The following is a 26633-nucleotide window of genomic DNA, read 5'->3' as shown; positions in this document are numbered from 1 at the left end:
ATAAGCTTTCACCAGTTATTACTCCTCAGAATGGAAAGTTTCCACTGTTCGTGCTATGTAAATTACGCTTTCCTCCAATGTGTTCCAATATGATAGGAAATAATGGCCAACCATGGTAGTTTTCATGCTGCTACATGGGGAAAGTCCGGCTGTAAAAACAAAACAAAAAAAACTAAGAAGCCGTCACTTTCCTTAGCAAATCTGACTTGCCAGAGTGAGTCCCATCACTGGCCGCACATGACATGGCTGTTCACCTACAGCTGTGTCCCAACGTTCTCATAAACCTGCAGACTCGGATTGACCTAACATGTAGGATTATGTCAATGTGAATAGAAAAATAAGTTGTCGTCAATCACCGCTGAGAAGCCAAGGATCAGACATGATAAATACCACATACCCGATGCTTCTTTAGGGAGGGTTCACTTCACGTTTTCTCCACTTATGTCTGAAGCGTTGAAAAACTGAACTTGAATGTATGCACTGACGAGGCCATTGACTTAGCACATACTGCATCACTATGCCAGGCATTGTTTTCACCAATATTTGGCTGTTTCAGATGAGTATTAAAACATGGTCAACCATATCTTGGTACCTGCATCAAATAGGCAAATACTGCCAAAAATGATATCCGGCAGAGCACCTAGCGACTCTGATTTCACCACTCAATGGTTTTATCAGCTCAAATGTCCAAATTTTGTTTTTCAGGGCTTCAGATGTAGTTCCCTACAGAGCCACTGATGAGTGCATAAAATGATGTGAACATAGCATTACACTCATTTTAGACATTGGGATGTTCTTGGGCCATATAAGATTGTTGACTGATCCTACCAAAATTGTGGTGTTTTGTAAATTGTTGATGCATATTGTCATCTACACAAGCAATCTGATTTCTTTACTAATTTTCCTATGTCTTTGGAAGCAATTGAGAACAATTAATGTTGACCCTAAATGATGGGAGAGAGCCACCATCAGTTCTCCTATTTTGATTGTGAGCCCTCGCTGTGGAAGAACAAAACAAACAAAAAAAGCATGAAATACAATCATGGTGTGGATCTTTCGGCATGAACATAAGGCAATTTTTCTATGTCAGTTTAGCTGAACAGTCTTCTCCATGTCATCTATTACTAATGTCACATGCTACAGTGGTGGCCAAAAGTATTGGCACCCCTGCAATTCTGTCAGATAATACTCAGTTTCTTCCTGAAAATGATTGCAATCACAAATTCTTTGGTCTTATTATCTTCATTTAATTTGCTTGCAAGGAAAAAGCACAATCAAATCATTGATCATTTCACACAAAACTCCAAAAATGGGCCAGACAAAAGTATTGGCACCCTCAGCCTAACACTTGGTTGCACAACCTTTAACCAAAATAACTGCGAACAACCGCTTCCGGTAACCATCAATGAGTTTCTTACAATGCTCTGCTGGAATTGTAGACCATTCTTCTTTGGCAAACTGCTCCAGGTCCCTGATATTTGAAGGGTGCCTTCTCCAAACTGCCGTTTTGAGATCTCTCCACAGGTGTTCTATGGGATTCAGGTCTGGACTCATTGCTGGCCACCTTAGCAGTCTCCAGTGCTTTCTCTCAAACCATTTTATAGTGCTTTTGGAAGTGTGTTTTGGGTCATTGTCCTGCTGGAAGACCCATGACCTCTGAGGGAGACCCAGCTTTCTCACACTGGGCCCTACATTATGCTGCAAAATTTGTTGGTAGTCTTCAGACTTCATAATGCCATGCACACGGTCAAGCAGTCCAGTGCCAGAGGCAGCAAAGCAACTCCAAAACATCAGGGAACCTCCGCCATGTTTGACTGTAGGGACAGTGTTCTTTTCTTTGAATGCCTCTTTTTTTTTCCTCTACACTCTGTTGATGCTTTTTCCCAAAAAGCTCTACTTTTGTCTCATCTGACCAGAGAACATTCTTCCAAAACGTTTTAGGCTTTCTCAGGTAAGTTTTGGCAAACTCTAGCCTGGCTTTTTTATGTCTCGGGGTAAGAAGTGGGGTCTTCCTGGGTATCCTACCATACAGTCCCTTTTCATTCAGACGCCGACGGATAGTACGGGTTGACACTGTTGTACCCTTGGACTGCAGGGCTGCTTGAACTTGTTTGGATGTTAGTCGAGGTTCTTTATCCACCATCCGCACAATCTTGCGTTGAAATCTCTTGTCAATTTTTCTTTTCCGTCCACATCTAGGGAGGTTAGCCACAGTGCCATGGGCTTTAAACTTCTTGATGACACTGTGCACGGAAGACACAGGAACATTCAGGTCTTTGGAGATGGACTTGTAGCCTTGAGATTGCTCATGCTTCCTCACAATTTGGTTTCTCAAGTACTCAGACTGTTTTTTGGTCTTCTTTCTTTTCTCCATGCTCAATGTGTTACACACAAGGACACAGGACAGAGGTTGAGTCAACTTTAATTCATGTTAACTGGCTGCAAGTGTGATTTAGTTATTGCCAACACCTGTTAGGTGCCACAGGTAAGTTACAGGTGCTGTTAATTACACGAATTAGAGAAGCATCACATGATTTTTCAAACAGTGCCAATACTTTTGTCCACCCCCTTTTTTAGGTTTGGTGTGGAATTATATCCAATTTGGCTTTAGGACAATTCTTTTTGTGTTTTTTCATTGAAGACAAATTAAATGAAAATAATACCAAAGAATTTGTGATTGCAATCATTTTCAGGAAGAAACTGAGTATTATCTGACAGAATTGCAGGGGTGCCAATACTTTTGGCCACCACTGTATAACCATGTAGTCCATGTTCTCCAGTTGTCCATGTGTGCTTATACCATGGATTTTTATGCTCATATGGGGATTAGGCTGGATTTTTAAAGTTTTCTTTTTTAATAATCTTAAATATACTTTGTTGCCATTCTTGAAAAGTCTCACACCATGATGCCCTGTATATAAATCCTATGTTAGTAGACCAGCTGATAGATACCTTTTGGATACAAATTGTCCTTTTACTGGAGCAGTTCAAGGAGAACATCTTGTAGGCTCCATTAAAGAGAATGTCACCTCCTGGGACATATATAACCTATTAATATGAGCATGCAGGTGATAGAAATATTAATCTAGTCCTACCTGTATGCCTCATATTAATGGTCATGTTGTGAAATCTTATATTATATCTTTATGCTAATGATTTCTTCCACTCCCTGGGGCATATGGGGCCTCCTCTCTTTATTATATTAGTACCCACCTCCCCTGCACGTCATAGTGTCCAGTGATGTGCAGTTGGCGCCGCTGTAATTTCGTGCCTGCACCTTGCACTCTCTCCACGATCCTCCCTTCTATGGGAGAAAGTCTCCGTGACTTGACGGCGCCTGCGCAGAAGATTACTGACTAATGTATTCCTCGATCTTCTGCGCAGGCACCAGTGAGTCACGGAGACTTTCTCCCATAGAAGGAGGATCGTGGAGGGAGTGCAAGGCTCAGGCGTGGGATTACAGCGGCGCCAACTGCACATCACAGGACACTATGACATGCATGGAAGGTGGGTGGTATTATAATGAAGAAAGGAGGCGGGGATTTCTTCCGGCCTCCTACGCCCCGGGGCTTGGAAGGAATCATTTTCATAAAAATATAAAATACGATTTCACATCAAGACCATTAATATGAGGCATAGAGGTGGGACTAGATTAACATTTCTACCAGCTGTATGCCCATATGAATAGGTTATATACGTCCCAGGGGTGACAGATTCCCTTTAAGAAGGCAGAGAATTTTACTTGTAAATGAGTTGTTTGATCAGGTCGTGAGCTAAAGCTCAAATATATATTCTAGAAAAGTTGCAAAAAAAAAAGTTATTTGCTTAGTGATCTATGCATGTGATCTGTGCGGGAATGATTGCTCAGTATGATTTTTATCTTGTTACAGGGGAGCCTCAAGAGCAGCAGACAGATCTCGCCACAGGAATTCATTCATGAGCTGAGATCGGGCTCTACAGATGAAAGGCTCGTCTCTTACTTAGACTCCCTTCGTGTCTCTCTGACCAGCAATCCTGTCAGGTACTCTCGATGAATTAACAATAAGTGATTTTATGTTAGTGTTTCATGTCTGGGCAGTTAACATTTATCTAAGTCTCTGTCTGTGACCTCTGTCATGTTTCAGTCAAATTGTACAAGGTTTACATTAAAATGCATAAAATCAAGAATTAGAAATATGCTCGTGGTCATTATTACAGGAGCGAATAGATGGATAGAGGCAAGTAGTATGGGAGATATATTAGCTGGAGTGTTGGGGAATGTTTCTTTTTCTCTATTTTCTCTTATTTCAAAATGAAATAAAAATTTTAGTAATATACGGACGAGCAAAAGGGTAACAATGCTTTGAACTTTTGACTTTCAAGCTCCATATCTCACCATCCACTACTGCTTCAAACTTGAGACTACCATTATTTTCTAGATTATAATCGTGGCGAGCTCATAAGCTCATACATACAGTGGCGCTTAAAAGTTTTGGCACACCTGGTCAAAATTACTGTTATTGTGAACAGGTAAGCAAGTTAAAAATTAAATGATATCCAAAAGGCCTAAAGTTAAAAATGAAACATTTCCTTTGTATTTTATGCAAAAAAAAAAAAATATTGTAATTTTTTTACATTTTAAAAATTTCAAAAGGGAAAATGGGCTGATACAAATGTTTGGAGATTTGTGTGCTCAGATAACTTTGACCAAGGTTTCAGACCTTAATTAGCCTGTTTCGGTTATGGCTTGTTCACTATAATCTTTCAGAAAGGTCAGAAGCTGCCTAGAACTCTGAAAACTAAAATGGTGCATGCCCACAAAGCAGGAGAAGGCTATATGAAGATGGCAAAGAGTTTTAAAGTTGCCCTTTCCTCAGTTTGAAATGTAATTAAGTAATGGCAGTTAACAGGGATGGTGAAGGTCAAGATAAGGTCTGGAAGACCAAGCAAAATTTCAGTGAGAGCTGCTCATAGAATTGCTAGAGAGGCAAATCAGAACCTCTACTTGACTTCAAAAGACCTTCAAAAAGGTTTAGCGGACTCTGGAGATGTGGTACATTGTTATAATGTTCAGAAACACCTGCACAAATATAGAAGAAGGTCTTTATAGAAGAGTCATCAGAAGAAAGCCTCTCCTGCGTCTTCATCATAAAATTCAGCATCAGAAGTATGCAAAAGAACATCTAAACAATCCTGATGCATTTTGGAAAGAAGTCCTATGTACCGATGAGGTTAAAATAGAACTCTTTGGCACAATGATCACAGGTATGTGTGGAGAAAAAAGGGCACATAATTCAGGAAAAAAATATCTCACCAACCATTAAGCATGGGGTGGATCAATCATGCTTTGGGGTTGTGTTGCAGTCAATGGCATGGGGAAAATTTCACTTCTTGATGTAAACATACTACCATCTGTAAAAAAGCTGAAGTTTTGAAGTGGATGGCTTCTACAAATGGATAAAGATCCTAAACACAAATCAAAATCCACACTAGACTACCTCAAAAGGTGCAAGCTGATGGTATTACAATGACCCTCACAGTCCCCGTTATGAACGTTATTGAAAATCTGTGGCTAGTCCTCAAAATAGCAGTGCATGTAAGACTACCCAGGAATCTCACAGAACTGGAGGAATTTTCCAAGGAAGAATGGATGAAAATCCCTGAAACAAGAGTTGAAAGACTCTTCTCTGGCTACAAAAAAGTGTTTACAAGCTCTGATACTTTCAAAAGAGGGTGCTACTAGGTACTAACCATGTAGGGTGTCCAAACTTTTGCATCGGCCCATTTTCCTTTTTGTAATTTTTTAAATGTAAAAGATGAAAATATATAGATATATTTTTTACCTAAAATACAAAGGAAATGTGTCGTCTTTAACTTGAGGCCTTTTGGAGATCATTTCGTCTTGAATTTGCTTAATTGTTCACAATAACAGTAGTTTTGACCTGGGGTGCCCAAACTTTTACATGCCACTGTAAATTTGACTTGCAACTATTTAACATATGATTAGTTATACAGATTCTTGTCATGTCACGGCATTGTTACTGTTTTGCTCCTGGTGGTGGAAAAATCTTTTCTTCCTGTACACTACAAATTACAACTTGTTCTCGCCTAATAGCTCAGTGTGATGTTAGGTTGATTCCCAAGCGAAAGGTCACTGGTTCAAATTGAGGCGTAGCCATGAAAATTGCCAAACTGCATCATGTGATGCCATGACCATTGGAAGAATAAGAATTTAAGTCCATCAATCCATTCAAAAGCCAAGATGTGGCCGTTCTGGCAAAATGTCGGAGTCAACAAGTTGGCTCATCACAAGGTTTATCCGTTCTGGCGCAACAAACACTGCAGTGGAGGTAGCTTGTATGCTTTGTAATAGTGAGATCACAGATGTCCATGCAAGCACCGTGGCTAAAGTGGCTAATCGATTGAGAAATTGAAGGAACTGTCAAGTTCGGTGGAGGAAACCTGATGATATGGGGTTGTTTCACAGCCAAAGGCATTGGATACTTGACCAGAATTGATGGTGCTCTCAATGCTGAGCTATATGTGAATTTCCTACAAGATGAGTTAGTTTATACACTCGAGTACTAGAAGTATAAAAAGGACGACATAGTGTTCCAGTAGGACAACGACCCGAAGCATTCTTCGAGATTGGTGAAGAAATGGTTCGATGAGAATGAAGTAGAGGTGCTGGATTGGCTCTCATATTCCCCAGACCTCAACCCAATAGAACACTTGTGGGTAGAGTTGAATGCAAAACTATACATACCAGTATGCACCAACTTTGGGAACGTGTAGAAGAGACCTGGGATCAGATTTCAGTCGAGACATGCTTGAATCTGATCGAGAGCATGCCCAGACGGATTCAGGCTGTGTTGAAAGCCAAAGGTGGATTTACAAAATATTAACAAAATAATAAAAATTAAGATTTAGATTTTTTGGAGCAAAACAGTAACAATGCAGTGAGATGACAAGAATCTGCATAACTAATCATATGCTAAATAGTTGCAAGTCAAATTTATGTATGAGATAGCCAAGATGATTGCCTATAAAATGATGGTAGTCTCACCCTCAGTAGGGGATGGTGAAATATGGAGTCTGAAGGTCAAAATTCAAAACATAGTTACCCTTTTGCTCGTCAGTGTATTCCGGAAGCACTGCATTTTAAGGGCATCTTCACCAGAATAATAAGGCCTAAATTCCTAGTCACATTAAAGGGAATTTGTCACCAGGTTTTTGGGAACAAATCTGAGGGCAACATGATGTGGGGACAGACACCCCGATTCCAACCATGTATTGCTTGTTCTGTATCTGCTTGGTGTAGTTATCATAAAATCATTGTTTCATATGCTGCTGATTTAGCAATGCTCTGAATGCTGAGCCCTGTATAACCCCACCCACACCAGTGATTGGCAGCTTGCTGTGTTCCCTGAGCATAGACAAAAAGCTGCTAATCAATGGTGGGGCGGAGTTATACTGAGCAGGAGGACTACATGGCACAAGACAACTAGTCCTCTAGTGATAATTTCCTGCTGATAAAACACTGATTTTATTGAAACTACACTAAGTAGCCCAGTAAGTGACACATTGCTGGAATCAGGGTCCCTGTGTGCTCTCTAATTATATGATACCAAAAATCATCCCAGTTTCATCCAGATTATACAAAGTTTACAACACTAAATACAGTTGCAGATGCTAAAGAATTGCAATGTATTTGTAAAAATCAGATGTTAAATGGTGACTCCATATGAAGTCCAATTTTTTTTTTTTTGCCCTAATAGACTTAAATGGACGTGTTCCATCTGACATATGGATGAAACTAGTGCATGCTGCAATTTTTTTTTACAGGCCGATTAATGTAATGTCATCCTTGTCCTGCACAGTTCTGTGTTGCGCCTCCAGCGATGACCTCTTCTTTTCACACATTTGGCTTCTACATTGGCCCGTTGAGTAGAGAAAATCTGCCACACTCGCATTGCTCCGCTACATAAATTGTCCTTGTCCACAATAGATATGCCTTTCTAATGGTTAAATCCATGCTAAAAATCCACAGAAAGTATTAACATGCTGGAGAATCTCCATTTTCTATTCTGAATTAGTTTATCCACAACCTGTGGCAGAGATGTGTTAATAATTTGTAGCCACTGTTGCTGTACATTGTGAATATTTCCGCTATGGTTGAACATACTGTAGAGCATTTTGCTAGTCTGTGGTCCTATCTACATTGCTATAGAAGCTCTGATCCGAACAAAAAACATTTTGTCCAGTAAGATGAGACACCATAATGAAAACCTAGCTGATGCCTGAATGGTCCAGCTAATGTCCGTCTTATGATGGGTCTGCCATTCCTGTTATTTTTGTTTTTTTTGCTCTTTTGACAAAAGACATGCACATTGGGAACATCCCCTTAGATGCCCCAAATAAGAAATCTAATTACAATTAATTAAAAAAATGGGCTGTCCTAGTGCCGGATTCCCTTGACCGGTGTCCATTTTCCCTGATTATTATAGGTAGTAATAGGATTTCAGGAGAGATCTCTTCTGCGTTGGAAGGGGTTTGCTTCCGCAGATGTACTAAAGTCCATTCTCCTAATTGTACTTTGCATATCAGACTGCTTGACATTTAATATGTCGTTTTCCGCTGAATGAAATTCCTGTGTGGAGGCAAGTCAAATTATCAAGTGCTCTGATTAACATTGTGCCTAGGGCTGTACATTTATTAATACTGTATGTGAATGGGAATTGCTGCACACCGATAGGCCTTCTGTCAGATCACAATGGTGATTGTCTGTAGATTGTAGAACAGACGCTTATTTTCTATTATATACTTCTTTTGTATTAAGTACATTACTCAGGCTTTGTGCGAGACAAACTTGAACGTCTTTCCATGGGTTAATACCAATGCATGATATATACAGTATGTGGGTAGCACTAAGGTCCTAGGAGTCACATCTGTGTAGAGCAGGGGTCTCAAACTCGGCTGGGTATATGGGCCGCACATGGAAAAAATTTGAATTTGGGGGGCCGCATTCTTTGTTCAATGTGACATTTTTAGTGATACCATTTTTTTTGTATACACCTTTTGAACATTTTTGCCGTGTTTATTTTTTTATGGCTTGGGTCGTTATGGATGTGGCGATAATAAACGTGCACTTTTTTGTGTTTACTTTAGTTTACATATAAAACAGCATTTTTAGTGCCCAATATTTTTTCATGCTTTATTTTATTTTTTATTTTTTTTACAATTTTATTTCCCCCAATTGGCCACATACAGTAATATTGTCTTACAATTAGCATCATATAGTAATAATGGAAAACATCTTGTAGTAATGTTCCCCATCCAAGTCCCCATCTTGTACTAATGCGCCCCATCCAGGTCCCCATCCTGTGGCAATGTTCCCCATCCAGGTCCCCATCTTGTGGCTCTGGTCCCCATCTTGTGGCTCTGGTCCCCATCTTGTGGCTCTGTGCCCCATCCAGGTCCCCATCTTGTGGCTCTGTGCCCCATCCAGGTCCCCATCTTGTGGCTATGTGCCCCATCCAGGTCCCCATCCTGTGGCAACGTTCCCCATCCTGGCGCCCATCTTGTACTAATGTGCCTCATCCAGGTCCCCATCTTGGGGCTATGTGCCCCATCCAGGTCCCCATCCTGTGGCAATGTTCCCCATCCAGGTCCCCATCTTGTGGCTCTGGTCCCCATCTTGTGGCTCTGTGCCCCATCCAGGTCCCCATCTTGTGGCTCTGTGCCCCATCCAGGTCCCCATCTTGTGGCTATGTGCCCCATCCAGGTCCCCATCCTGTGGCAACGTTCCCCATCCTGGCGCCCATCTTGTACTAATGTGCCTCATCCAGGTACCCATCTTGGGGCTATGTGCCCCATCCAGGTCCCCATCCTGTGGCAATGTTCCCCATCCAGGTCCCCATCTTGTGGCTATGTGCCCCATCCAGGTCCCCATCTTGTGGCTATGTGCCCCATCCAGGTCCCCATCTTGTGGCTATGTGCCCCATCCAGGTCCCCATGTTGTGGCTCTGGTCCCCATCTTGTGGCTCTGTGCCCCATCCAGGTCCCCATCTTGTGGCTATGTGCCCCATCCAGGTCCCCATCTTGTGGCTATGTGCCCCATCCAGGTCCCCATCTTGTGGCTATGTGCCCCATCCAGGTCCCCATCTTGTGGCTATGTGCCCCATCCAGGTCCCCATCTTGTGGCTATGTGCCCCATCCAGGTCCCCATCTTGTGGCTATGTGCCCCATCCAGGTCCCCATCTTGAGGCTATGTGCCCCATCCAGGTCCACATCTTGAGGCTCTGTGCCCCATCCAGGTCCCCATCCTGTGGCTATGTGCCCCATCCAGGTCCCCTCTTGTGGCTATGTGCCCCATCCAGGTCCACATCTTGAGGCTCTGTGCCCCATCCAGGTCCCCATCCTGTGGCTCTGTGCCCCATCCAGGTCCCCTCTTGTGGCTATGTGCCCCATCCAGGTCCCCTCTTGTGGCTATGTGCCCCATCCAGGTCCCCATGTTGTGGCTCTGGTCCCCATCTTGTGGCTCTGTGCCCCATCCAGGTCCCCATCTTGTGGCTATGTGCCCCATCCAGGTCCCCATCTTGTGGCTATGTGCCCCATCCAGGTCCCCATCTTGTGGCTATGTGCCCCATCCAGGTCCCCATCTTGTGGCTATGTGCCCCATCCAGGTCCCCATCTTGTGGCTATGTGCCCCATCCAGGTCCCCATCTTGTGGCTATGTGCCCCATCCAGGTCCCCATCTTGAGGCTATGTGCCCCATCCAGGTCCACATCTTGAGGCTCTGTGCCCCATCCAGGTCCCCATCCTGTGGCTATGTGCCCCATCCAGGTCCCCTCTTGTGGCTATGTGCCCCATCCAGGTCCACATCTTGAGGCTCTGTGCCCCATCCAGGTCCCCATCCTGTGGCTCTGTGCCCCATCCAGGTCCCCTCTTGTGGCTATGTGCCCCATCCAGGTCCCCTCTTGTGGCTATGTGCCCCATCCAGGTCCCCATCTTGTGGCTATGTGCCCCATCCAGGTCCCCATCTTGTGGCTATGTGCCCCATCCAGGTCCCCATCTTGTGGCTATGTGCCCCATCCAGGTCCCCATCTTGTGGCTATGTGCCCCATCCAGGTCCCCATCTTGTGGCTATGTGCCCCATCCAGGTCCCCATCTTGAGGCTATGTGCCCCATCCAGGTCCACATCTTGAGGCTCTGTGCCCCATCCAGGTCCCCATCCTGTGGCTATGTGCCCCATCCAGGTCCCCTCTTGTGGCTATGTGCCCCATCCAGGTCCACATCTTGAGGCTCTGTGCCCCATCCAGGTCCCCATCCTGTGGCTCTGTGCCCCATCCAGGTCCCCTCTTGTGGCTATGTGCCCCATCCAGGTCCCCTCTTGTGGCTATGTGCCCCATCCAGGTCCCCATGTTGTGGCTCTGGTCCCCATCTTGTGGCTCTGTGCCCCATCCAGGTCCCCATCTTGTGGCTATGTGCCCCATCCAGGTCCCCATCTTGTGGCTATGTGCCCCATCCAGGTCCCCATCTTGTGGCTATGTGCCCCATCCAGGTCCCCATCTTGTGGCTATGTGCCCCATCCAGGTCCCCATCTTGTGGCTATGTGCCCCATCCAGGTCCCCATCTTGTGGCTATGTGCCCCATCCAGGTCCCCATCTTGAGGCTATGTGCCCCATCCAGGTCCACATCTTGAGGCTCTGTGCCCCATCCAGGTCCCCATCCTGTGGCTATGTGCCCCATCCAGGTCCCCTCTTGTGGCTATGTGCCCCATCCAGGTCCACATCTTGAGGCTCTGTGCCCCATCCAGGTCCCCATCCTGTGGCTCTGTGCCCCATCCAGGTCCCCTCTTGTGGCTATGTGCCCCATCCAGGTCCCCTCTTGTGGCTATGTGCCCCATCCAGGTCCCCATCTTGTGGCTATGTGCCCCATCCAGGTCCCCTCTTGTGGCTATGTGCCCCATCCAGGTCCCCTCTTGTGGCTATGTGCCCCATCCAGGTCCCCTCTTGTGGCTCTGTGCCCCATCCAGGTCCCCTCTTGTGGCTATGTGCCCCCTGTGCTGTTCTTCACACACATAAAATAGACAAAAAAAAAGATGATTCTCACCTGTCCTCCTTCCTGCAGATGTGGCCCGCAGGCACCACAGAGTCCGACCCCTTGACGATCCCGACCTGGTCCAGGAGGAGCCGCCGACAGCAGCGCTGCATTGCCGCACAGAGACTGTCTCCCAGCACAGCATTTTCAATGTCAGCCGCCGGCCAATCAGAGGCCAGCAGCTGACATCTGCATATGGCAATGACGTCATACTCGCTGCGCCGACACGCAGATATCAGCTGCTGGCCTCTGATTGGCCAGCGGCTGGCATTGGAAATGCAGTGCTGGGAAACAGTCTCTGTGTGGCAATTCAGCGCTGCTGTCGGCGGCTCCTCCTGGACCAGGTCGGGATCGTCAAGGGGTCTGTGCCTGCGGGCCGCGTGTTTGAGACCCCTGGTGTAGAGGGTTCTGTCCGGCTGCTCCACTTTTATCCCACCCTTTAAAGAAGACTTTTCAGTGGATGTTTTAATTCAAGCTTACTACCTCTTCCACGTTGCGCTGCTCTACGGATTCTGGAACAGTTCTTCTTTGTCTCCTGTGCCCCTCTATTCCATCGGTGCACAGCCTTTGTCACAGATTAAACAAACCCCAGGGGCTACAATACAGTTAGGTTTTACATGCTGAGACCTTTATGGCATATGGAAAGGCCAAGCCGTAAAAGATAGCTGGTTTCTTTCTTAGCACTCCCAGCTATCAGGCGTATAGAGGCCTCTTTCTCCCCCCACTTACAATTCAGAATGGCAAATACCAGCATGCATGCTGATTGTTTCTTTGTAGTTTATGCCAGATGCAGAACCGGTCAATTATTTCCCTTCATAAACCCTAGTGCTAATTTTTTGAGATTTGACATGTCAATTTATGTAGTAATAACTCTGGAATGCTTGGAATATGCCATTGATTTTGAGATTTGTTTTGTTCGTGATACATTTATACTTTATAATAATGGTAAAGTTAGATTGATATGTTTTGCGTTTTTTAAAAATATCAGAAATTTGACATATGTATAAAAATTTGCAATTTTCAAACTTTGGATGATTATCCCTTTAATCCAGCTAGTCATGCCTCACAAAAACAATATTTCCCTCATGTCTGCTTTACATCTCTACATACATATGACGCGCCCCCTGGGCCAGTGTTGTTTGGGGGATACCCGGAGCCGGATCAGATGGGGGTTGTAGTCTCTGAGTGGCGGTGACCCGGTCCGTGCCCAGGGTGTCAAGCTCAGTGTGTGGCAGTCCTACAGATGTTGCTGGATGTTCTTTCGTGTCGACTACGCCACCCGTTGATTTGCGGTCAATACGGCCGCCGCTGCAGCAGGGTCCGCTGAGGCTGGTGGTGTGTGTGCAGCTTCTGGTAGTATAACCCCCAACGGGAGGGGTATAGCCTCAGGGGGTCAGTTGTAGAGGGTGGTGGTTGTGGTGGTGCAGTGAGGGTGGTAATAAGACTCAGAGTCGGGCTGTGCAGTTCAGGGTTTTTACTTACTGCTGTTGTTCTGGTCACTCCGGCCTTGAGTGACCGCCCGAGCCGCGCTGCATCCACCAGGTCCTGGACTCGGCCAACCCCCAGGTGATTCTGGAGCGTGGTCCTGAGCTCCCTTTCTGACTTGTCCTTCTCTCTGGCCTTCCCCACCAGGGATCCACCTATGTCCGGCTCCCTCGGGCCTCTTGTTGGTAAAACCCTTGTCTCTGGGTTCCCTGACCCTATGCACGGTTTGCCTTCCGGGTGGATTTAGTGGGTGGTCGTGGCAGATCCTGCCCACGACCTCCGGTCTCTGGCTAAGGATTAGTGCCCTCCACCAGCTTGGGATCCGGTACCCTTGTGCCAACTCTTCACCCTCTGGTCTAATTTTGGGTTCTTGGAGTTCCCTCTTCTCCCCCTCTGGGTCCTTCTTTCTCCTCTCTCTCACTTGGCCTTGGAGCTGGCTGAGCTGCTCTGCTCCTCTGACTCAACTCTGACAGACTGACCCTGATCTAAGATGGTTCCCACCTTATATACTCCCTCTATGTGTGAGCTCAGGTGACCAGCACCCAATGAGCTCCTAGCATTACCCAGACTGCTCCCCCTATCTGCCCCTACACTACTGGGATGTTCCACCCCCCTCCCACTCCAGCCAGGTACAGACACTGTTGTACCTGCACATTTCTCTAGTGGGAGTACCATCGATCTGTCCCCCGGAAATGGGATGTGTGTAGTGCATGCAGCCTACTGAGCTCAGTTCCACACTCCATCCTTACCCGGGAGTGGAATATCACACCTCTGGCTGAGGTGCAATACCCCTGTAGCAGCCTAATCCTCAGGGTGCTACATTCCCCCCTGGTAAATCACAGCACGTCCTCGGGCTGTAAGATAATAAAACATCAAAACATACAATTTTTTTCAAAACAACATCAACATATAAAACATATAAACGGAATATATATATAGATTTCTTGTAGAAAAACTGTTTCCTCATAAAACCAATAGAGGGCGCCTTAGAAAGCGCAACTATATACAGGGGGAATATGGCCGCTCTCAGTCCTCGGCCAGGTAATGGGAATAGGGACACACGGGTTAACAGTTCACTCTTGTCCCAACGGGTACATATTTAAAGCAGCAACAGTTCACTGTACCCCGATGGGTAACTATTTACAGTCTCTTTACCGTACTTTAACGACGGCGTCCTCCTGCTCCTTCTTTGGATTCAGACCCGTCCGGGTCCTCCTGCTCCTCCTCACACCGCAGCTCCTCCTCCGTCAGGCGATGTACATGGAGGGCGTAGGGTCCTTTGGCACACTTGTGCCGGGTGAAGGTGACCTCGTCCCCTACATACAGGTCACGACCTCTGTGTCCCTCCGGCAGATGGCTTTCTACGTCTCTGCGGGTGACAAAGACGTCGCCGGGGGTATGAGGGTCTCTTATGAAGCCCCACCCATGCTGCAGGTTGAATTTGATCACAGTCCCGGTGGTACGGGGACCATGAGCTGCACGGGGGTTCCTCCTGGTCCGGCTCTTCTGCCCTGCGCTCTGTTCTTGCAGCCGCTGCTCTCGGACCCGCCTCTCTCTCCGTTCTCGCTCGAAGTCTGCCAACTGCTGGCGGCAGCACTCCACTCGCTCTGCTGCGGCTGCCCACGTTTCTTGAGTGAACCCCATGAGATCTTCTCCGGTGGGGTCCCACTCGAACTGCGCCTCTTCCAGCGGGAGCGGGGTTCTCCTGACGGGCTTCGGAACCGGGGGCTCATCTAGGGGTCTTTCTTTCCGGAGTCGGGGATGGTGAAACTCCGGTGGCCACACAAAGGGCTGCCCATCCGGGCCCGTGTGCTGGGCAAATAGATCTTCGCCCAGGTGCGGCACTTTAGGTGTTATGGGCGCTGTGGTGGTAGCGGCGCCCGGGTTGACCAGGCCTTGCGACCAGGCTTGGGGCACGCTAAAGGAAAAGGGCACCGTAAGAACGGCGGCGCCCGTGGTTACTCGGCCCTGCGACCAGGCTGGTGGCTCCGCGGAGGTAGGGGGCGCTGTTGGAATTGCGGCGCCCGGGTGTACTAGGCCTTGCGACCAGGCCGATGGTATTTCTGTTAGAACCTTGCTGTTAGGTTTTTTTTCCTTTGCTGGTCACATGACCTTGTTGGCCTATTTAATCCTGCTCCGCCCTTCTGGCTTTGCTGGACTTCATTGTATATCTACTTTCTAGCTAGCCTGTGCTCTGTATCTAGCTCTGTTAGTTTGCTTGGTCTACGGACCTCTATGTTCTATCTATTTTGTTTGTTCGTCTGTCTGCTACTATTTCTGTTAGGAGGTGTCCCATATTCCTCCCAGTCCTTAGTACTTGTAGGGATTCCCTCCCCACATCTATAGGTCTCCGTACAGACTAGATTAGGACTTTAGCAGGTCTGATCGCAGGATCAGGTTCCCTGTTACATCGTAGGGATTCAGCTGAGTCCTATAGTAGGGACAGATCTCCTCTCTTTCCTTAGCTTTGGTAGCAGAACATAACAGTAAGTCCAGCCTGCAAATTCTCTAAGGAAAGATTTTTTTTTTTTTGTTCCATCATGGTGTCGGTTCAGGATTTGGCTAAACACCTGCAGGGACTCTCTCTGGAAGTGGCCGAGCTCCGTCAGCACGTGAGTAACTGTCCTGGAGCATATTTCTTGGAGCCTAAGGTATGTTTGCCGGATTTATTTTTTGGTGAACATCGAGAATTTTTTTCATTTAAAAATGCTTGCTTATTGTATTTTCGTTTGAGACCCAAGTCCTCTGGGGATGAATCCCAGCGCGTAGGGTTCATAATGTCACTTTTGCGCAAAGAGCCTCAGGAGTGGGCCTTTTCTTTGCAACCTAGTGATACATGCTTCAGATCAGTGGATAGTTTTTTTTCTGCTTTAGGATTATTATATGATGATCCTGACCGTGTGGCATCAGCTGAGACTGAGTTGAGACGTTTAAAACAAGGATCAGGTAATGTGGAAAAATATTGTACTCATTTTCGTCGTTGGTCCACTCAAACAGGGTGGAACGATTCTGCTCTGAAAAGTCTATTTCTTGCTGGGCTCAGTGAAAGGGTCAAAGACCTGCTAATTGCTTATCCTACACCTGAGGATTTGCAACAGGCTATGCAATTAGCTATACGGGTGGATAGAAGACTGCGTGCTAGGGTTAATGAGAGCAAATCCTCTGCTATGTCAGTTTCTGGTTATGAGAATGTGTGTACTAACAGTGGTGAACCGATGGAGATTGGATCGGTGGCACCTCGCTCTCAAGAAAAAGACCGTCGTTTTTCGGAAGGCTTGTGTTTCTATTGCGGAAAATCTGGTCATTTGATTAAAGGCTGTGAGCTTCGTATGAAGAAAGAAAAAAAAATGGTCAGTCACGCCCGTATTGCCTGTTTAAATTCCAAGGGTATATTTTTAGCTGCTTCCACGATTGCTCAGGAAAAATTAATGGAATTTCGGGTGTTTGTTGATTGCGGGTCTACACTGAATGTAATTGATGGGGGATTCGTGGAAAAACTCAATTTAAAACCTGAACCTTTATCATCCCCCATTGCTGTGGTTTCTGTGGATGGCTCCCCTTTGAAGAATATTACTCTCAAGGTCAGTGAATTTCCTCTCACTATTAATGGTGTTCACCATGAGAAATTGGATTTGGTAGTGTTGAATAACTTGCCTTCTCCAGTAATATTGGGTTTGCCCTGGTTAAAATTTCACAATCCTGTACTGGATTGGTCTACCAGTGAAATTAAATCCTGGAGCCATAAATGTTATGACAAGTGTTGTAACGGGCGTATTGCAGCTTTGGATAGGGGAGAATTGCCTGTTCCTATTCAGGATTTTTGGAGAGTTTTTTCTGAGAAAGAATCGCAGGTTTTGCCTCCCCATAGAGACTATGATTGTTCTATTGAATTTGTCCCTGGAGCGACTCTTCCTAAAAGTCGTTTATTTAACCTTACTATTCCTGAGAGGAAGGCTTTGGAGGAATACATACAGACAAGTTTGGCCGCCGGTCACATTAGGCCCTCTAAGTCTCCTGTGGCGGTTGGATTTTTTTTTGTAAAAAAAAAGGACGGCGGTTTACGTCCTTGTCTGGATTTTCGTGAGATTAACAAAATTACGGTACGCAATCCTTACCCACTGCCATTGATTCCTGATCTGTTTAACCAGTTATTGGGGGCCAAGTGGTTCTCTAAAATTGACCTTAAGGGGGCATACAATCTGTTGCGCATGAAGGAGGGTGATGAATGGAAGACTGCTTTTAACACTCCTGTGAGTCATTTTGAGAATCTGGTTATGCCTTTTGGTCTTACTAATGCTCCTGCATTTTTTCAGAATCTGATTAATGACATCCTTAGACCTTTGATCGGTAAAAATGTGGTTGTGTATTTGGATGACATTTTGATTTATTCGCCAGATCTGGAGTCTCATTGGCGGAGCGTGCGTGAGGTATTACAGTTATTAATGGACAATTCGCTTTTTGCTAAGCTGGAGAAATGTGAGTTCGCTGTACAGAGAATTAGTTTTTTGGGCTACATTATCTCCAGCAAAGGTTTTGAGATGGATCCGGTTAAGGTTCAGGCTGTGCAGGAATGGCCTAGGCCTATTGGTTTGAAATCGATACAGAGGTTTTTGGGTTTCGCCAATTACTATAGAAAATTCATAAAAAATTTTTCTAGTATTGTCAAACCTCTGACTGATCTCACCAGGAAAGGTGCTGATGCGGTTCAGTGGTCTTCTGAGGCCATTGAAGCTTTTGTGTATCTCAAGGAGAGGTTCACCTCTGCTCCCATCCTTATGCAGCCTGATGTTACTAGGCCGTTTTTGGTTGAGGTTGATGCTTCCTCTGTGGGGGTTGGCGCAGTATTGTCTCAGGATAACGGGGATGGATTACATCCCTGTGCCTTTTTTTCAAAAAAATTTTCGGAGACTGAATTGAATTACGATATTGGTAATTGGGAATTATTGGCTATTAAACTCGCATTTGAACACTGGCGCCACTTCTTGGAAGGTGCGGAATTTCCCGTTCAGGTTCTTACGGATCATAAAAATCTGATATATCTTGATGCTGCCAAGCGCCTGAATGCCCGTCAGGCTAGGTGGGCACTGTTTTTCTCGCGGTTTAATTTCTCCGTTACTTACATCCCTGGTACTAAGAATGTTAAGGCGGATGCCTTGTCTCGCAGTTTTTCTCCCATAGTCGGTGCTGAGAAAGAGGAAAACATTTTACAAGAAGGTGTTGTGATAGCTGCTTTAGACTCCGTTTTGGAAGATGAGATTCTTAAAGCTCAGGAGAATGCCCCATCTAACACTCCTCATGGGAGGTTGTTTGTGCCTGGGACCTTTAGGAGAGATTTGTTTGTTGAGTGTCACGAATCTCGGTTGGCAGGTCATCCCGGAATCTCTGAGACCAAGAGACTGGTGGGTCGCAGTTTTTGGTGGCCTGGATGGCAGAAGGAAGTCATTAAGTGGGTGCGCCAATGTACTATATGTGCTAGATCTAAGTCCTCACATACTCCTGCTGCGGGGTTACTTTGTCCTTTGGAGGTCCCCAGTGCTCCTTGGACACATTTGGCTATGGACTTTATAACTGACCTTCCCCCCTCTGAGGGTTTTACTGTCATCTGGGTGGTCGTGGACCGTTTTAGCAAGATGTGTCACTTGGTTCCCTTCGTCAAACTGCCCTGCGCTAAAACTCTCGCTAAGGCCTTTGTCAAGGAAATTGTCAGACTTCATGGCGTTCCTACTGACATTGTTTCTGATAGGGGTCCTCAGTTCGTGGCTCGTTTTTGGCGTGCCTTTTGTGACAGGTTGGGAATTCATTTGTCGTTTTCGTCCGGATATCATCCTGAATCTAATGGCCAGACAGAAAGGAAAAACCAGGATGTTGAGCAGTTCTTGCGTTGTTTTGTGGCAGACAATCAAGAGGGGTGGTCTGAGTTTCTGCCACTTGCCGAATTTGCTCTGAACAATCATACATCTTCTTCTGCTGGTTGTTCGCCTTTTTTTGTTGTTCTGGGAGACATCCGTCGTTTGGGTCGTTCTCCAAGTTGGGATCTGCCGTGCCTGAGGAGGAGAATTTTTCCGGTGATTTGGAAAGAGTTTGGACGGATGTGCGTGGTAATCTTCAGGAGGCCAACAGAAAATCTAAAGACTACTTTGATAGGAAACGACAGGAGGTTTTGTTCGCTGTTGGTGACATGGTTTGGTTGTCCTCTAGGAATCTGCGGTTGAGGATTCCTTCTAAGAAATTGGGTCCCAAGTTTGTAGGGCCCTTTAAGGTGCTTCAGGTTGTCAACCAATCTACTGTTAGGTTGGAGGTTCCTACCTCCTGGAGAATTAATCCGGTCTTTCATGTCTCTCTGTTAAAAAAAGCTGTTGTGTCGGATGGTGACGCCTCTGCCTCTGTTCCTCCGGTGGTGGAGGACGGGGAATATGAAATTTCTCGCATCCTTGACTCTAGACGGTATAGAGGTAGTTTGCAGTATCTTGTGGCCTGGAAAGGTTTCGGACCCGAGGATAACTCTTGGGTGAGGTCAGATGATGTTTCCGCGTCCAGACTTATCAGAGCGTTTCACAGGAGATTTCCTGATAAGCCTGGTCCTAGGGGATCCGGAGGATCCTCTTAGAAGGGGGGGTACTGTTAGAACCTTGCTGTTAGGTTTTTTTTCCTTTGCTGGTCACATGACCTTGTTGGCCTATTTAATCCTGCTCCGCCCTTCTGGCTTTGCTGGACTTCATTGTATATCTACTTTCTAGCTAGCCTGTGCTCTGTATCTAGCTCTGTTAGTTTGCTTGGTCTACGGACCTCTATGTTCTATCTATTTTGTTTGTTCGTCTGTCTGCTACTATTTCTGTTAGGAGGTGTCCCATATTCCTCCCAGTCCTTAGTACTTGTAGGGATTCCCTCCCCACATCTATAGGTCTCCGTACAGACTAGATTAGGACTTTAGCAGGTCTGATCGCAGGATCAGGTTCCCTGTTACATCGTAGGGATTCAGCTGAGTCCTATAGTAGGGACAGATCTCCTCTCTTTCCTTAGCTTTGGTAGCAGAACATAACAATTTCCTGCTTTGCCGCGCTCAGGGTCGAAGCGCGTGACGTCACAGGGGTCGCGGCCGCAGTTTCCGGTTGAGGCCTAGTCTGCGGCGGTGACGATGCAGCGACGGGCACGGCAGGGGGAATTTCGGGCTCTGCGACGGGGAGCTGGGGCAGGCACGCGGTTTCCCGGCTCGGGGTAGAGACGTCCCCTTTACCTGCCTCCATTCGTTCAGCTCCCTTCTCGGCGCCGTCTCCGGCCTTGAGTCCTCCTGCACCATCCTCAGAGGCGGTCTGTCTCCTCGTCTCGGGTGGCGTGCTCCGCTGACGGGTTTCGGTCCGCTGGGCCATCTCTCGGCTCCACTCCGCCAACGTCTCTCGCTGCACCTGGGCCATCCTCCGTGCGAGGCCCTCCAGCGCAGTCTGTGCACACTCCCGGTCTCGGGGGAGCTGTGCCAGGACCTCCACTAGGCCTAGTGGGGTTGTGGCTTGTAGCAGGCTCCTGACCACTGGGTCGGTGCTGCCTGACTCTCCCTCCATCTCCGGGTAGGCTTTCTCTGGACTCCTCTCCAGACTTCTTGTCTCCGGGTGCGCTCTCTTCAGACTACTCCAGACGACACCCATCTTTGCTCTTTTGTTCTGTCTCCGCCCACATTGAGGGTGGTCCCGGGGCAACTTAGTGATTGTCAGTTCCAGGGGCAGTTCTCTCACGCTGATGGACACTTCCAGCATCACAGTCTCTGTTGGTGGGCGCGGTTTCCGCTTTTGGCGCCATTCTTCGACCTGGCCCACGATGGGAGGTGACCTCTTGCCACCCTCTGGCACGCCCATAATGGCGTCCGCTCTTCCAAGGCGGGAAATCTTCGGAAATGGCGGGAATCGTCTCCCAGTGGCGGGAAACTCCATGGATGGCGGGAAAAAGCTGCAAATGGCGGACAACCGGCGGGAAACGACCTGTGATGTGGCCCGATGGCGGGGACCCTCCGGAACCGGCGGGAGACTTCTTTTTGAGGTAACGGTGTACTTTTCTTCAGGCACGCAGTACCCGGTTGTTGCGGACACGTTATCCTGCCGACTACGCCAAAGTTGACGCGCCCCCTGGGCCAGTGTTGTTTGGGGGATACCCGGAGCCGGATCAGATGGGGGTTGTAGTCTCCGAGTGGCGGTGACCCGGTCCGTGCCCAGGGTGTCAAGCTCAGTGTGTGGCAGTCCTACAGATGTTGCTGGATGTTCTTTCGTGTCGACTACGCCACCCGTTGATTTGCGGTCAATACGGCCGCCGCTGCAGCAGGGTCCGCTGAGGCTGGTGGTGTGTGTGCAGCTTCTGGTAGTATAACCCCCAACGGGAGGGGTATAGCCTCAGGGGGTCAGTTGTAGAGGGTGGTGGTTGTGGTGGTGCAGTGAGGGTGGTAATAAGACTCAGAGTCGGGCTGTGCAGTTCAGGGTTTTTACTTACTGCTGTTGTTCTGGTCACTCCGGCCTTGAGTGACCGCCCGAGCCGCGCTGCATCCACCAGGTCCTGGACTCGGCCAACCCCCAGGTGATTCTGGAGCGTGGTCCTGAGCTCCCTTTCTGACTTGTCCTTCTCTCTCTGGCCTTCCCCACCAGGGATCCACCTATGTCCGGCTCCCTCGGGCCTCTTGTTGGTAAAACCCTTGTCTCTGGGTTCCCTGACCCTATGCACGGTTTGCCTTCCGGGTGGATTTAGTGGGTGGTCGTGGCAGATCCTGCCCACGACCTCCGGTCTCTGGCTAAGGATTAGTGCCCTCCACCAGCTTGGGATCCGGTACCCTTGTGCCAACTCTTCACCCTCTGGTCTAATTTTGTGTTCTTGGAGTTCCCTCTTCTCCCCCTCTGGGTCCTTCTTTCTCCTCTCTCTCACTTGGCCTTGGAGCTGGCTGAGCTGCTCTGCTCCTCTGACTCAACTCTGACAGACTGACCCTGATCTAAGATGGTTCCCACCTTATATACTCCCTCTATGTGTGAGCTCAGGTGACCAGCACCCAATGAGCTCCTAGCATTACCCAGACTGCTCCCCCTATCTGCCCCTACACTACTGGGATGTTCCACCCCCCTCCCACTCCAGCCAGGGACAGACACTGTCGTACCTGCACATTTCTCTAGTGGGAGTACCATCGATCTGTCCCCCGGAAATGGGATGTGTGTAGTGCATGCAGCCTACTGAGCTCAGTTCCACACTCCATCCTTACCCGGGAGTGGAATATCACACCTCTGGCTGAGGTGCAATACCCCTGTAGCAGCCGAATCCTCAGGGTGCTACACATACATTTTTTTTACTCATTTTAGAAGGTTTAAAAATGTAGCAGTAATTTTTCATTTTTCCAAGGAAATTTACAAAACTTATTTTTATAGGGACCTGTTCAGTTTTAAAGTGACTTTGGGGGTCCTATATATTGGAACCCCCCCCCCATACCATTTTAAAACTGCGCTCCTCCAACGTATTCAAAATTTCTTTCAGGTAGTTCATTAACCCTTCAGATGCTTTTCAATAATTAATGCGAATTGGCATGACAAGAATGAAAAAGTTTATTTTTACCACCTAATTTTTGATAACTAATGATCAGTCCGTCAGAGCCGGCAGACTCGAAGGCCGTTATTTGGCCGTGAACTGCCATGGCAAACATCAGGACCACACAGTCAAGATCTTAGAGTGCCAATGGGGTTAAGGAGGAAGCCCCCACACTCTGTTAACCATCTTGATGCAATAGTCACCATTGACAGCAGCATTTAAGGGGTTTAACGGCCATAGTTGGTGCCAATGTGGCGCCCTGCTGCGCATTGGTGCCGCAGAACCCGGAAGGGTGCATGGATGGACTTCTCCACAAGAGGCCCTCACACATTCACACACCTCCACCCTACCACCTCACACCAGCAGAAGGAGCCCTGATAGGGATATATATAGGGAGGGTGAAGCTCAGATTAGTTCCTGCTGAGACACAGAAAGGGACAGAGCTCAGAGTGAGCTGAGAGCGTGCCGACGCTCAGAGTGCGGTGAAGACGCAGCACGCCTGCTGCCAAGTAGTGAGGGCCCCGAGTGTGGTTGACGGCGAGGAGAAAGAGAGTGGAACTCAGGGGGCAGAGGAGCGTCGTAAGCTCACCCCGATTTGTATACCGGACACCGGGTCCGCGCCTACAGGGACTCCTTATACCCAGTAGGAACCACCAGAACCCCTGGAGAACTACAGGTCCCAGGTCCACCTAATGCTGATTGTAGTACCAGAGCCAGGAGTCACAGAGGTCCCAGCGTCCAGGGAGAGTGATCTCCAAAGAGAATGCCCTACCACCAGGTCAGCAGGTGCATAAAGAAACCGTAACCAAGCTAGGCCCAGCTCCAGGCAGGCCAGAAGCTTAGAGAATAAAGCAACGGATCAGGAGGCCCTATACCCACTCACTGGGGAGAGTCCAGAAGTGCGCCGTTCACCTGGAGTACCCTGGACCGTGCCTGCAGCATCACCAGTAAAGGTACTGAAGCTTACCCCTGTGTGAGTATCCATCCTTCCTCCGGGACCGTCCTGCCGTCTCTCCCCTGCACCACCACCCAGTACATCCTCCACGCTGCCCTGAGGCCCGCTCCACCTGTGGGGAGCCGTTCCATCACAAGCTGCCCTACCATCTGCCTCAGAGGACTGTTGCAGCGCTGGTGATCCTCACCAGACACCACAGGTGGCGTCACGAAAAATCCCAAAAAACCCCATATAAAAGTATTCCCCCATTTCACTGACCGCCCTGTGTCACGGACCTGGCCAGCCACCGTGATATCCCCCGGCAACCGGAGGCCCGGCTGCCGAGTCCTCCACGGCCCTGGGGGTGTGTCACCAACACTGAGTAAGTTGTCAGCTATAGTGTACAGCTGACAGCTACAGGATTGTCACCCTAGGGGAATGCTAGTCTTATATCGCAGGTCAATAAAAAGAAGTATTGGTAGTCACTAGGGGTTAAAGGGTTTTCTCATCATCATAAATGGGTAAAATTACAAGGTTCCTGTAAAACAAGCAACTTTGCAATTTCCTTTTTTTATAAATCCTTTCTATCCTTAAGAACAGAGTATTTTTTGTCGTCTTGTTTGCTGCTTGTTGACCCTCTGTGGCAGCTTGTGTCCATGGAGTGCAGCGCTTGTAAGCGCTTTTCTATAGCACTTGCAAGGGCTGCTCTGAAGCTGACCGGATTGCTTGGTTCAGTGCCCCTGTGTGCCTCTGAGGTTGCAGAGGGAAATCTGCATTTGCGTTGCAGTATGGCAGAGTGCGCGGTTTGGGCCAGTGGCGTAACAGTGCTATTCATCTGAACTGTCAATCAAGCAGGTGCTCACCCCCCCTCCGCAAACAGGAAGCCGGGAGGCAGGGAGTGGTTTGCTCCTGATAATAAGAGAAATCTTGAAAGGGGGGAATGGTAGTGATAGTATTCCTCATAATCTAAGGTTGCTTCCACTCCTCGGTAGATTCTGAAATATAAGCATATCCTGATGCAAAGCTCTGGTGTAAGAAACTTTTTACAACCCATTTAACACTGCAACGAAAAGAGAAAAAAAGAAAAAGAATTCTCATTGTTTTATGTGTGATCCCAGTTTATTACTGGCATCGTATGTGCGTGTTCGAGGCAGCTCCGATAAATGCATGTTTATAGAAGTTTGCTTATTTTGAGAAGAATTTGATTATAAGAACAGTGCAAATAGTGTATTGACTGGCACAGGGTTATTGCTGGGAGGATGTCGAGCAGCGCCTTGAAGACACTTTAATGTGTTGTGAGCTGCAGAGTGTCCCGGCCCTGAAATCATTAGGTGCATCACTTTTACAACTTTGGGAGCTGTGCTTACATGGTGTCAGCACTATATGCTTCTATTACTCCCCCCATAGTCTCAGCATACTGGTTGGGAGATGCTGGTCGGCCGTAATGGTTATTTATTGATAAGAAATAAACATAAGAGTATTAGGGAGAACGGTACAGCGTTTAGTCTCGGGCACATAGACGCCGTCATTTGTGTGCCGCATTGTTGACACTGTGACTTGGAAATGATCCTCTTACTTTAATGTTCAGAAGGAAATTGCTGCAATGTCTGTAGGTGCCTTGTAGTTGTGTTCAGTAGCTGTATCATATCCACATTTCTGTAGCCGTGCGCGGCAGAAAGTAGGGGAAGAAATCTCAGTCACATCAGCCTAATTACCTTGATCTCCTATTATTCCTGTGAACTTGCTGTTTTGTCGGCATTGTGTGTGACATGAATGCCTCAGCTTCTACAGAATGTACAGAATTTAGCTTTTTATCTTCCGCATTTTGCCTAGCGCGGAGTTAGTAAAGAGGCCGATCTAATAACAGGATCTGCGTGTAATTGTGTAATGTAAAGGACACTGCAGTAACTGTCACAAGCGTATACCCAATATAAGGAGGCCGTCACCTCTTCTGACGTGGTACTTTTATTATTTCATCCAGTAACAATTCTACAGATTTATTTTCTTATGACACTGTATGGTGCCGTTCCTCTTTTTTTCCCCAAAAAATGTATGAATAAATTAACAATTAGGTGTTATCTTTCCCTTGTTGGATGGGTGTGTACCTGCAATGTTTGGCTCTGAACACACTGAAAAAACGAAGGGAAAGAAGTGTGTGTACATATACTCAGGATCACCGACTAGAAATACAAGTTTATTATATCAAAATATCAAAACACAACAGTACAACACCACATCATTAAAACATTTAAAAGTCCAACAAAGGATGGGACATAATCATGCAAAGAAGTCCATCTCTACCAATTTACTCTGTGCTTTCTCCCCTATTTCTACGTATGCTATAGCTGTATGACAGTTTAATGGACTCCTGTTGCATTGACACTCAATGAAAAATGACAATAGTTTTAAATGTGCACATGACTGTGACTCATTCATGGAAAAAGTGTGTGTTATATAAAGGTGCACAATGTACAGTTGTCAAATATACACATTGTACAAAAAATGCAAAAATATACGGTTACCAACACACCGTGATGATGGCATACGGTGATTGCCTGTATCTTATATATGATATAGCTGTAAGACA

At 47.1% G+C, this 26633-nt stretch overlaps 1 protein-coding gene across 3 annotated transcripts in view; it reads left to right on the top strand.

The window, feature by feature from the left end:
- DIAPH3 (diaphanous related formin 3) overlaps positions 1-26633 on the top strand; it is an 801864-nt gene that overhangs the window by 199023 nt on the left and 576208 nt on the right. For all 3 annotated transcript variants that reach the window (XM_073663944.1, XM_073663945.1, XM_073663943.1), the window contains one exon: positions 3891-4021. In XM_073663944.1, the coding sequence (XP_073520045.1) occupies positions 3891-4021 (131 nt within the window). The remainder of the gene's footprint in view (positions 1-3890; positions 4022-26633) is intronic.

The sequence above is a fragment of the Phyllobates terribilis genome, unplaced genomic scaffold (genome assembly GCF_046119375.1).
Source record: "Phyllobates terribilis strain yellow unplaced genomic scaffold, ASM4611937v1 Scaffold_2__4_contigs__length_985480577, whole genome shotgun sequence".
In the NCBI taxonomy this organism is placed as follows: domain Eukaryota; kingdom Metazoa; phylum Chordata; class Amphibia; order Anura; family Dendrobatidae; genus Phyllobates; species Phyllobates terribilis.
This window is presented reverse-complemented; position numbering and strand designations above follow the sequence as displayed.